At 31.3% G+C, this 12,867-nt stretch overlaps 1 protein-coding gene across 1 annotated transcript in view; it reads left to right on the plus strand.

The window, feature by feature from the left end:
- LOC111085299 overlaps positions 1 to 12,867 on the plus strand; it is a 78,920-nt gene that overhangs the window by 56,777 nt on the left and 9,276 nt on the right. The window contains exons 10-12 of the mRNA XM_022383207.1: positions 1,340 to 1,588; positions 7,065 to 7,168; positions 9,199 to 9,275. Of these exons, the coding sequence (XP_022238915.1) occupies positions 1,340 to 1,588; positions 7,065 to 7,168; positions 9,199 to 9,275 (430 nt within the window). The remainder of the gene's footprint in view (positions 1 to 1,339; positions 1,589 to 7,064; positions 7,169 to 9,198; positions 9,276 to 12,867) is intronic.

Raw genomic sequence — 12,867 nt, forward strand, 5'->3', positions numbered from 1 at the left:
AAAAGTTTCAATCTACAAACTTTAAACCTACTTGTATATATATATATATGAAGAATAATAAGTCAACTGGATTTAACACAGTTGATTATCTGTCTGGATTAATGCACGTTCCTACCTGCTTCATAAAGTCCCCATGCACCTTATTGAGTCACAATGCTAGCATTAACACATTATCGATAATGGAAATGAATTTATAAAATAATAATTTTTTGTTCATGTTAAGTAATGGATTTTACAAATTAATGGGTTTTGTTCGAATATTATATTACCATTCACCGTGTAAAATATATCTTGTGAATTACCAGTACTAACGGTCCATGAAAATGAAAGACACTTAATAATCTAGATTTTCTGATAGAGCATACCCAGTTTACAAATTAGAATGAATTACCAACTTTAACACATAAAATGCCCTATCGCATTTTTCTAGATCTCTTTTCTCATTTCTATACAATAAAAAATTATATTTATAAGGCTGTTTATAAATCTAAAAATAATCCTGGCTATTTTAAATATTATAACCTAAAACGTATAATAGCTTTTTTGTATGTTTTTTTATATTTTGAAACACGCACGATCTGAATATAGAAGAATGGTTAATGAGGTAGGTGACAAAAGCTGGCCAGATCACCCTTGTGTATCTTGTGAATGGATTTCAAACAGGTTAAAATAATAAAATGCACCGACAAGTTGATAACGCTTTTCTAAATCAAATATATCTGCTGTTCTCTCAGGTAAGTTAGTATCCAACGCTATTTTCGTTGCTTTCCTTTCTTGTGAAAAGAACCAAATGTCACTATCATCTAGTCAAACCCTTTGAACTTGCTTTTATGCTACTCTTCTTTTTTTCATAATGTTAATTTGACAATGATTACAGTGTAATGCCTAAGAATGTAATCATAAGCCCTAGAATCGTAATCTGTTGGGGTTTTTTGTTGTTGTTAACAGATATCAAATGTTATAATATTAAAAATGTGTAATGACTAAGAACTGTTTCTTATACCTTAATATATTCATGTGACTGTTATCTGTTCAGTAGTTTTCTTTATCTTTAGTAGAAATCAGAATCAATGATTGGCTGCCAATATTCTAGTACGCAATAATTTGTTGGCACCACAAAAAACATCAAAATCACACAGTTATATCTAAATCATTTTGTTTTGAATTCATTTCTTTCTTTTACACTTAGTATAAATATACAATAGATATAATTGTGTATAATTTATTAGTTTTAAACACGCCCACGTACGCGTATACACACTATGTATATAGTTAAGAATGAGATACAAATGTTGTTACCAAAACTTTACTAATCAAAGAAACGTGATTTTTTTTTCAGATAACTTTCACATTTTCTACAGAATACTCCACTTGTCCAGATAAGAGTATTTGTCAGACACTGTGTATCTCTGTAAAACAGTTTTCTTTGGAAGCTGCAACATATGTTTTTCCAAGGCCTGACAGCAAGTTGATTAGTGAAGTAATCAGCATAATGCCAAGCTATTCAGAAAAAGGTGCCATGTTCTGGGGAAAAGAATTTCAAATTAGTATAGCCTTTCCAATACTTACTTATGATGAAAATGCTAAGGTATGTTTTTCGTTACAGTTTATCGACAGTGTATGTTTCACAATAAATATTTCAAGCTAGACATTTACTTATTATGTGTAATTTTCAATAATTTTCGTATTTTTCAAAAATCGTGATCCTAAAGCTTATTATTTTGCTGTTTGTTTGTTTGAAGTTAAGCACAAAGCTACACAATGGGCTGTCTGTGCTCTGCCCACCACAGGTATCGAAACCCGGTCTCTAGCGTTGTATGTAAGTCCGCAGACATACCGCTGTGCCACTGGTTGTCAGGTCTAAAGGGAAGTATAAAATTTAAACACAAGCACTACCGACAACTTCTGTCTAACCTAAAATTTCAACACCTGGATATCCGAAAGTCAGTTTCTTTTATTGTTGTTTTATTTTGTCTATCTTATGTATGCAATTTATAAGAATAACCAACGATTAATAATCAAACAAGAGCAAATCCAAAATAAAAATCTTCTAAACTACGACTTTATTCATCTTCCTCTCCAGGTTTTAATCCTAAAAATGTAATCTTTAAACTTTCAAACTCAACAATGCTAATTATATTTATAATTTTGAAAAGTTTACAGAACCTTTCCATTGTTTACTAACCCGAACAATAATACACCGTATGATATTTAATTAATAAATTAAAAACATCTCTTTTTCCCTCCTACAGATATAACTCCTAACTCTTATCTCTCCATTAAATAATGGTGAACTACTTTCTTTTAAAACTCTATCCATGCACAAAGATATTATTGTCAGTAAACCAGGCAGAGGTAATGGTATTGTAGAATATAAAGTAGTGGCGAAAAACTCGCCAAATTTTTATTTTAAATTCTATTTTTAACCACCACTTCATATTCCATATTATATTTTGTTATTTCCTCGCCTCCGCAGTTATTTATTGAATCAAATGTATTGGTATTGTCATTATATAAATAGCCAACTGTATGAATAAAATGAACCACTAACTCAGTAACCCTTATAAATTAAAAATCTGGAGACTGACTTACTATATCTAGCTTTTAAGGGAGAGAGAAGATAAGAATATACGATTTTTCCAAGACTCTTAATGACCAAAATATTATCCCTGACATGACTTTCCATCAAATTGTTCATTGTGACTCTAAACCCGGTATTCTTTATGGCCTACTCAAAGTGCACAAAACTGGATACACTTTTCATCCTATTCTCTCATCTGTAGGTCCTACAGTTACAATCTCTGTAAATTTGTTGTTCCTATTCCTAAGCCCGTTACTTTGAATGAATTTACTAACACTGATTCTTTTACCATTGCTTCTGAATTCTTTATAATTCCCTCTGCCCATACTCGCAGTAGACAGATAAACTATTGTGTAGCTTTGTTCTTTACAATGACCAAACCAAACTTATCCATGTACATTGTTTTTAATAAGAATAACTTACACGCTGAATATGTTTGGTTAATTTTCCGTTTCAGTTGTGTATGAGCAAGCTTTAAAATAATTTGAATGGACAACTGTTTAACATGTTTGTTTTGATCTTGAACAAACTACTCGAGGGCTATCTGCACTAACTGCCCCTAATTTTGAAGTGATAAACTATAGATAAAACAGCTAGTCAACACTGCCCACCACCAGTTTTTTGATTACTCTTTCCCAATGAATAATGAGAGTGACTGTCATTTTTTTGTGTCGTATGGTGTTTCTCACACCTCCAAATTCTGTTGGAGGTGAGTATCTGGGAGTAGGACTGGCGTCCTAGTTCGGACACCGGATGAGCACGTTTCGGTGTGACGGAGATTCGAACCCGCGATCCGCAGATTGCGAGTCGAGTGCCCTAACCACCTGGCCATGCCGGGCCACAGTGACTGTCATATTATAATGCCGCCACATTTGAAAGAGCGAACATGATCGATGATGGGATGCGAACCTACGCATTGTAAATGCAGTGTCCTAACTATCAGGCCTTGCTACGTCACATTCATCTAAATCATGTTTAGATACATTGGATCTCATTTTTGATCTTAAAGTTGCATATTCGTTCACACGAGTAAATTTTGTTTAGTGATCCCAATATAGTCTTAATGTCAGCTGGGACAAGCAAATTTACAATTTTATAACTTTAATGCAAGAATATTGTACTTAAATCTGAAAAAAAAAGTTCTAGGCGTCAATTATGTTCAAAAGCGCATCTAAGATGTATTTAAAGAAATATCCTAAGAAGTACGTTTCCTAAATGATTTTTAGTAATCAAGTAATATTTACCCATCTATGGCAAGACAATAACAGCAAGATATTTTGGTACTACGTATACTGAAGGTATATTCGATTTCATAGTAACGAAATATTCCGTCAATAACATAAATATAAAAACATTTTTTGCATAACAATTATTTGATGTTACTAAATGCTTTATGCAAGGCTTCATAAGTGCTAGATATGTTACGTGCACAATAAAATAGTCTTAATCAAATGTTAAACTTTCTTTTCTGAACACATTAATTTATAACGATAATGGCCATTTCTACTGTGAAATATACATAAAAACTTTTACTAACTTGTATTCTAATTTTGCAGTTTTTGTATCGTATGATTTTAAAGAAAACTTTATAGTCCTAATCTAATGGATGAATAACTTTACTTGGGCTAATATATCTTGTATTAGCATCATGACATCTATACCATATAAATAAATGATTTACGAAAGTTTTTAATATACTTTATCATGTTTTGCCAAAATAATATTTTATTTATTCTACTACACGTTTTTTACAAACGCTAAATGTACAGAAAATGGAGTATCATGATAAATACTCATAGCTTTCTTTTTGTTACAGTTTGAGGCACAACTATCTATGGCACATTTACTATATTTCTTCTGTTTTTTACTTTTCTCCATAATACACCTGAATTTAGTATTCAGTCAGTTCTTTCTCCATGTAATACTCTATACCTTAATGAGCTTAGTGGTACATTTTCATTTTGTTGGTTAATAACGTTATCTAAGTTTCAAACTCCTTCATAGTCATTTTCATTATTTTGATTCACTTACATATTTTGTTAATATATTGTTTTGAAGTTACCACAAGGTGTCTTTCTCTAATTCTACTTAACGCATTTACATTGCAACGTTTTCGATAGTCTGTGCCCCCCAGTGGCACAGCGGTATGTCTTCGGACTTATAACGCTAGAAACCGGGTTTCGATACCCGTGGTGGGCAGAGAACAGATAGCCCATTACGTAGCTTTGTGCTTAACTTCAAACAAACAAACGATAGTCTGTATATTATGTTAAAATTATAGTCCTGTAACGGTAGTGAACCATCTTGCTAATCTTGAAGAAGGATCATTTCGTGTCATTGACCACTGCAAGGGTGCATGGTGTGTAATTATGGTGAGCGTTATACCATATTCATAAAATTAAATGTCTTAAAACTGTGTACTACTGCTAAACATCTGTCATCTAAACATCTTGGGCTTTACTCAGCTGTCTACTTTGACATGCTATATAGTTTCCTTTCCCATATTTATCTAACTCTTATAAAAATCTACTGTTGCATAATCAGAAATGTCTGTACTTAATATAATCTCTTTCACTAAAACCTGAGTAAATCACAAAATTGGTGCTTTTAGTTATGAATTCTTAAATGCCTCTTGCCTCCTGTTTTATCCAATGAAAAATGACATCATTTTAAAGGTTTTGTAAGTACTGCAAAATATAAAATAAACCTTCAATTAAATCGTACGAAACCTAAGAAAACCCTAAAGTATTTTACTTTTTTGGCACTGCATAATTTTTATATACTTCTAACTTGTTTGGGCCTGGTTTTATGCCATCTGCAGCCACTACAGGATTAAATTATATATATTTCCTTTTTACAAAATATGGAACTTAAAGAGTCTCAACTTCCAGTTTGCCCTGAGTTATCTATGAGACACATGTCTTACCAAGTAGGTGTTATTCAAAACGTGTTGAAAAGACTATTACCTCATTTAAATAACAAAAGCATTCAAAGTCTTGTAAACCTGGTAATACTACATCCAATAGCCTCTGTAATGTTGAAGGAACACTACATAAACCAAAAAGTATTCTATTAAACTGATATTTCCCTGAAGGTAATATAAAGGTATTTTTCTCTTTGACTTTTTCTTATATATCGACTTGTAAATAACCACTCTGCAAATCCATGGAAGAAAGGTAGTTACTCTAAACTAGCATATGTAATTTGTTTTGCCATGGGCTTTAGTAACTTTTTAACATGTTAACCCTTTGCATTTTCTTAAATGTATATTTTGTTGACATCTACATTCATAAGCTATGTTACCCTGTAACCCAAAGTTAGAACAAAGTACTTGTATATTTTGTTCTTTTCACTCTCTTTTCAAGCAATTCATTGTAATGTGTTTCTGAAAACTGTATTTCAAGCAACAGTTAACGTTTCCTGTTTCTTCTGTTACAATGCACTACCCTTTTTTTTATTATTCTTGGCCACTTTTGTAGAAAAAAAAATTTAACCACTAAATTTATCGGTAAATGTCAAAGTTTGAATATATATATATATACTTTTCTGTAAGTGGTAATTTCGTATCTAATTTTATTAAATCTATTAATGTCACTTGTGGAGGAATATTACCCGATTTACATTTAACCTCATTGGGTTACTATTTAAGCCTCTTTCATAATTTGTCTTCAATGTGTCTCGTATCAGCAGTTCGTTTGGGTGTACATAAACTCATATTAAGCTATTACATAATTCTTGTACCTTATATCCGAATACGGGACAAACTCACCTCTTTGTTGAGTTAACATGCTTTTGTGTTTCATAATCTTACTATGCATTTCCCATCTTCTGTATCATGTTAATAAAACATTCTTTGGTAACTTAAAGTCGTGAGTTAGCCTAACCTCGTCATAGGCCCTATTAAACCTGTTTCCTTAATATCTCACAGGAATCAAGGTGTGAAATCGGGCACATATTTTAGTAGCTGTCTCAAATTTGTTTGACTGAAAAAAGATCATTTTTGAAGCATATGATAAGGAATGAAAGAGCTTGAGTCCACCCACTCACTCTCCTGTGCACGCCCTGCACTTATACTGGAACACTAAGAATCTTCTACTTGCCTGTTTAGGATATACACGAAAACAAAATATCATTAAAACTAAAAATACTAACACTCAATAATAGCATCATTGAAAAAAAAACAAGCAAATTTGAAATCCATAATACGATACACACGTATGTATACAATTCTACAAAATAATTCTATTTGCAAATCTTATTGTTTTGTAATATATTTCGCCCCCACCCCACCAGTGGCTCAGAGGTAAAAATGACTGTTCGACACTCGTAGTGGGCAAAGCACAGATAGCCCATTGTGTAACTTCGCGTTTAACAACAAACAAACATTGTAACCCATTTCATCGATCTCTTGGAGTATTTTTGAAAAATGTTATTTTTATATATGCACACACTAATAACTGTTAACATATCTCTTCCTTTTTAGTGTTCCAGATGGAATGGTAAAATATGGGAAGATAATTACTGTCAAATTCTGGAAATAAGATCAAATTCTCTTGCTTGTATGACGTTTTTCCCGGGATTCTACGGGTAAGTGTTTTTGTTAAATAATTGGCAAAATATAATTTTTAGTGATTCTTGTATATACCCGAGTTCCATAAAGCTGTTTTGTTATCTTTTATTATATGTGTGGAATCGATTTTATTTTGTTTGTCAATCAATATAGGCCTAGTGTTATTTTCAAAACTATTTTATCTCTTTCCATTATTGACGTTTGTCCTTTTGCTACCCTTGTTACTCTTTCTATTCTGTATCTGTGTGTTTCACATCACATCTACTTAGTGGAGCATTTAAAACATTTCATTCGTATTCATAAAAATCTGAAAAAAGGAATGTGGATTCTCTCTATTTACAAAAAATAGCTTAAATTATTTTCCTTTTGGGTGTGTTAGGTTATAATTCATAATACTGTATTTTCTACGTCTATGTTATACTATCAAATACATTAATTGTAAATAGGCAATCAAATCAGCATTATAAAACAATAATGAAATTATTACAAATCTAAAACGTTCAAAGTGAGACAAAAATATGTATATTTTTTCCATTACCAGTCTGTTAACTCATATATATATCTATATATATAAATCAGAGGTAATAAAGGCTACGTGGATAATAACAAACTCATGCAAATTAAAATTCACATAATGGATAAATATAAAGTACGCTATGTGAAAATCGAACTATAACTAGTTGATGATTAAAGTAATATATATTTTTTCATTATATCAAAACTTTCTAGTGAATAAACATTTATGACAAATTAATAAAAAGTAATAATTTACAACTTAAAAAATTAACTATTATGTTTTAATAAATATAGTTAAAATTCAGTAAAGTGACTACGATGCGTACAAAATTCTTGTAATTAAGGTCAAAATAAGATATCCAGCTTATTAACGTAATCAAAATGCATTTCACGTAATTTTTCATTACAGTTGCTAGAACATAGTAACTTATAACTTTATCGTCAGATTATGTAATTATTATTGTGCTCTCTTGTGGATGATTCTATAACTGATCTGGATTTCTCTTCATTTCTCTAAGCATCTGATGACATAGATGACATACCTTAAATCTGTCTGTCTTCGTCATAATGTATTTTTATGGCAGGAAGTTCCTATTCGTAACCTTAACCTCGAGGTGCACTTTGAATGGTAATTTTCGTTTGATGTGGTTACGAACTCATTGTTATCCTGTACTCTCTACTGTGTGAATTTTACTGGTACCACAGAGAACATTGACGACTCTTTTATTCAAAATGTTGTGTCATTTTGTTGTACATCGTTTAACAGTCTTGAAGTATGTACAGTTGATCTGTTTGGAAATGTTTTTTGTATACTAGCCATTTCTTACTCGTATTGGCGTTGCACGTTTAAATATTCCGGAATTCATCTATGTAGAAAATTAAGTTCTTAGTAGAGCCACAACAACATGCCAGTGTATGAATTTTTAATTGAGTCCTCAAGTGGGTCAGTGCTAAATTTACGGACTTGCAATGCTAAAATTCAACGTTCGATTCCTCGTGGAGGACAAAGCGCAAATAGCCCATTGTGTCTTTATGAGATAAAACAAACAAGCAACACTTTTAATTACGTAGTTATGTTGTACAAAAATGCAATTTAATCATTTTTTTCTAATGATATGTTTCTGAGTTTGTATCAAACACCTTAGGTGAGTAAACTGTTATAGAATTGTACCTTTCTATTCTGCCTCATTGTATGTTGTGTTTTTAAAAAAAAAGTTGAAACTAATGTTAACTCAGAGTTTGTTGTAACCAAAGCAATCGAAACAAAAAATAAGATACTGGTGAAATTAGACAATATTTATGTAGAATATAAAAAAATATCATCCTTTGTCCTCAATGACTGCAAAAATTATTTTTCCTTTTGGATGTGTTAGGTTATAATTCATAATACTGTATTTTCCACGTCTCTATGTATTTTCTTAAGATGAGACATATCTATCAATCTAAATTAACTTTATTTTTTTATGGTTAATTATTTATTGATTTACCACTTTACTTCTCTACTTTTGGTGCGTTTTTTTTTCCTACTTAGAATCTTCACTTCTCAGAAAAGCAATGGAAATACAGAGTTTGCAAAAGTTGATAGAAACACATTCACCCTGTATAATGGTACGTAGTTTTTCTGTCACGTAAATTTAAATAATGTATTTCTCTCTTATGTATTAATCAAGTGACAAGTCTTCTAATGTTTCAGTTGTTTTAGTTAAGCAGATAGTATATTCTATTTCCGTAGAGGTCTTATGTAGACACTTGTCTAGTTGATTAGATGGCTTAGCCAAGTTGACATTTTCTTCTAATTGTTTAAGTGCGTTGGCTACTATACTAATGGCTAAGGTGACTTAACTGACTAACACTTTCTTTTAGTTGCTATATCTAGGTAGACGCATTGTATTAGTGGTTCAGATGTGTTATCTCTATAGAAACTTTCTAGTAGTGAATAACTAAGTTTAGGTAGACATACTTTTCTAATGGTTTAGATCTATTAGCTCTTTAGACATATAATTAATACAGGTGTTATGAATATTAACAATCTTATAAGTACAAAAATAAGTAAGAAAATAACACAAATTTACAAAAATGTAGAGTTAATTACCCGTCTTAATTTCTACGTACCACATGCGTCATTTTCAAAGTAGTGTTTTCACCGTCTGATTTCTTCATGCTTGTTCCATTGAAGAATGTTTTCCGTAATGGATTCAGTTGAAATCTCATATCATTGTATATGAGTCTGTCTGCATTCTTATGTAGTTCAATATCTTCTCTGATATTTAGTTGGTGAAAATAATTTGGTTCTGCGAAGAGTTTTCTTTCTGTGAATTTGATTTTGTAATATTTTTTGGTATACATGAGCGACGACAACAGATTTTTCCACTTCCAAACGGCAATAATTCTGTTTCCGGATAATAGGATAAACATATATGTGAGTTTGGTATACACGAGCGACGACAACAGATTTTTCCTCTTCCAAACAGCAACAATTTTATTTCCGGATAATAAGGTAAACATATAGGTGAGTTTGGCATACACGAGCGACGACAACAGATTTTTCCACTTCCAAACGGCAACAATTTTATTTCCGGATAATAAGGTAAACATATAGGTGAGTTTGGCATACACGAGCGACGACAACAGATTTTTTCACTTCCAAACGGCAACATTTCTGTTTCCGGATAATAAGGTAAACATATAGGTGAGTTTGAATTTATTTTCTCTATATTATTTCCTTGTCTTTGTTTATAAGTCTTTTTTAATTTTGTAGAACAATATAATCAACAGTTTATTCTACAAAATTAAATAAGAGTTTTATAAAGAAAGCTAACAAAATAGTATAGAAAAAACGAATTCAAACCCACCTATATGCTTACCTAATTATCCAGAAATCTCAAATAAGATAGGTATATTATTGAACAACAACCAAATCAAACTAATTTCCAAGCTAATTGGAAACTAAATAAATGGAAAGACCCCCATTAACTGCATCTTAAAACAAGGAATATATTCGATCCAATTCTCGTGTAACAAAGTATACATAGGTCAGACTAAACGGTCTTTGAGCATAAGAATAAAAGAGCATGAAGATCAATGTCAATCGTTTATCGTTCCTTGTGAAAGTGTCCCTAACAACAAACTTCTAGAAACACCCTCATCAAAATTATTCGTCAATGTTAAAATACTATCCCACAAGCCCAGATCTCAGCTCTTCTAAATATAATGTGTAACCGTGTTTCTGCTTTAAATATTGTAAAATGTAGGCACACTAAATACCAACGTAATCTTGTACCACCTTTCACTCTTGTTTCTTTTATAAAAAGCATTATTTTTGAAATGGATGTCTTTTTACTTACTGATAGGCTGTATAACCCATATAGACACTCTTCTACGTAATGTTTGAATTAAGTTGTCACACTGTTTAAGTGGTTCAAATGTATTAGCACTATATTGATACTTTACGTATGATACATATTATCTTCGAGTGTTTCAGATGTTTTGTTTATCCGTCATTAAAGATCATGAGATAAAACTATAATTATCTGTTAGCATTATTTATCCTTGTCAAAAATAAAAAATCTATGCAGTATATCCATTATAAGAAATATATCTAATAAATATTCAAGTGAAATGTATGGAAGATATACAATGTAACTATTAGAATAATTAAGAAGTTTGATTAAATAATACAAGGAAAATATCTGACGAGATCTTTAGGAGAAATAATGAAAATATTTCTTTGTATCATATAACTTTAAATATAGTTTTCATAGCACATTACAAACAACTGGTTCTAGCGGGTAAAAATGAAATAGAATTAGTTAACATTCCGGCCAGACAAAAGTGTCTTAAAATAAATTAGAAGAAACATCGTCGAGAGAGATTATAGAACACGGTTATTAAAAAGAGATATAACTAGTTTTGGCACACAACATAATTTCAATAAAATTATTATATCACAAAGAAGAACATCAATGATCACATTTTGTTGGTTTTGAAATATCAATAGAGAGTAATCTGACCACTTTAAATTAAGGTGTCTAAACGGTTAAACAAAGGACGGAGACTTTCATGTAATGATTAATAATTTCTGATTAAAGTAAGCTAATTATATAGATCAGATCTAAGAAGCAACATATAAATCAATGAACCCAATTTTAATATAAAAAAAACAACTGAAAATAAGAACATAACATCATTGTAATGGTCTAAATGAACACGTCGTTACAATCAGAGCTCAATTTGCCCGAAATTCAAACAACCAACCAACCACATACATCAGCCTAATTGTTAAATTTCACTATGTATTGTTTGTTTGTTGTTAAGTGCAAAGCTACATCATTATAAGCTTTCAGAGTTACCGCTAACCAGTGGGGAGCTCCAGTCTGTATACATGAAAATAATTACAGCTATATAGCGTCTAACCAAAATTAGTGACAGCCGCGGATATCCTATAAAAAACAAACAAACAAACTCTTCACAACTGGCAGATTGTGGTGTTTATGAATAACCCTAAAGAGGATATCTATATACTAGTAAAACACTGAGATTGTTTGCGTGTGTGTGCTTGTCTGTAATTAAATACAGCAAAAAAGGGCGCACAATAGTGCCATATTTGTAATGAAATGAGAATAGAAAGAGAATAAAACAAGTTTCGTTAAAATCGGGCCACGGGTTACCGAGTCAGCCCCGTTTTTCGGGTCACTTTTATGAAAATTTCTAGATGAATTTAGGTACACTAGATGGCGACACATATCGGTTTATCTATCTATCTATTCGTTCTCCACCTGATGAATCACTTTAAAATATCTTCGATACAACAATATATGCACAACAGAAATTAAATGATGAGATGAAAATGTGTTATAACGGTATGTAGAAAGAACAACAATATTGACTCTTTGCATATAGTAGCTATGGAGACGAGGTAATAAAATAAAAAGCAAGTCGAGAACAAAAACAACATTTTATAAACGAAAACCTTTCGCCGAGCATTGGCTATTATATTATTTCCCTGTCAATGTTTCCATCTTCATTAAAAGGCGTAAGATAGAAAAAAAAAAGATCTTGAAGAATCTATCTATATACTACTAAAACTCTTAATTTGTTTATTTGCTTATTTTCTCAGTCAAAAAATCATTCACACTACCGTTCGCGCTTTTTACGAAACTTCTTCGTTCAAAACAATTTCCCTCTCAATGTTCTCATCTTC

This window comes from Limulus polyphemus, unplaced genomic scaffold (assembly GCF_000517525.1).
Source record: "Limulus polyphemus unplaced genomic scaffold, Limulus_polyphemus-2.1.2 Scaffold14, whole genome shotgun sequence".
In the NCBI taxonomy this organism is placed as follows: domain Eukaryota; kingdom Metazoa; phylum Arthropoda; class Merostomata; order Xiphosura; family Limulidae; genus Limulus; species Limulus polyphemus.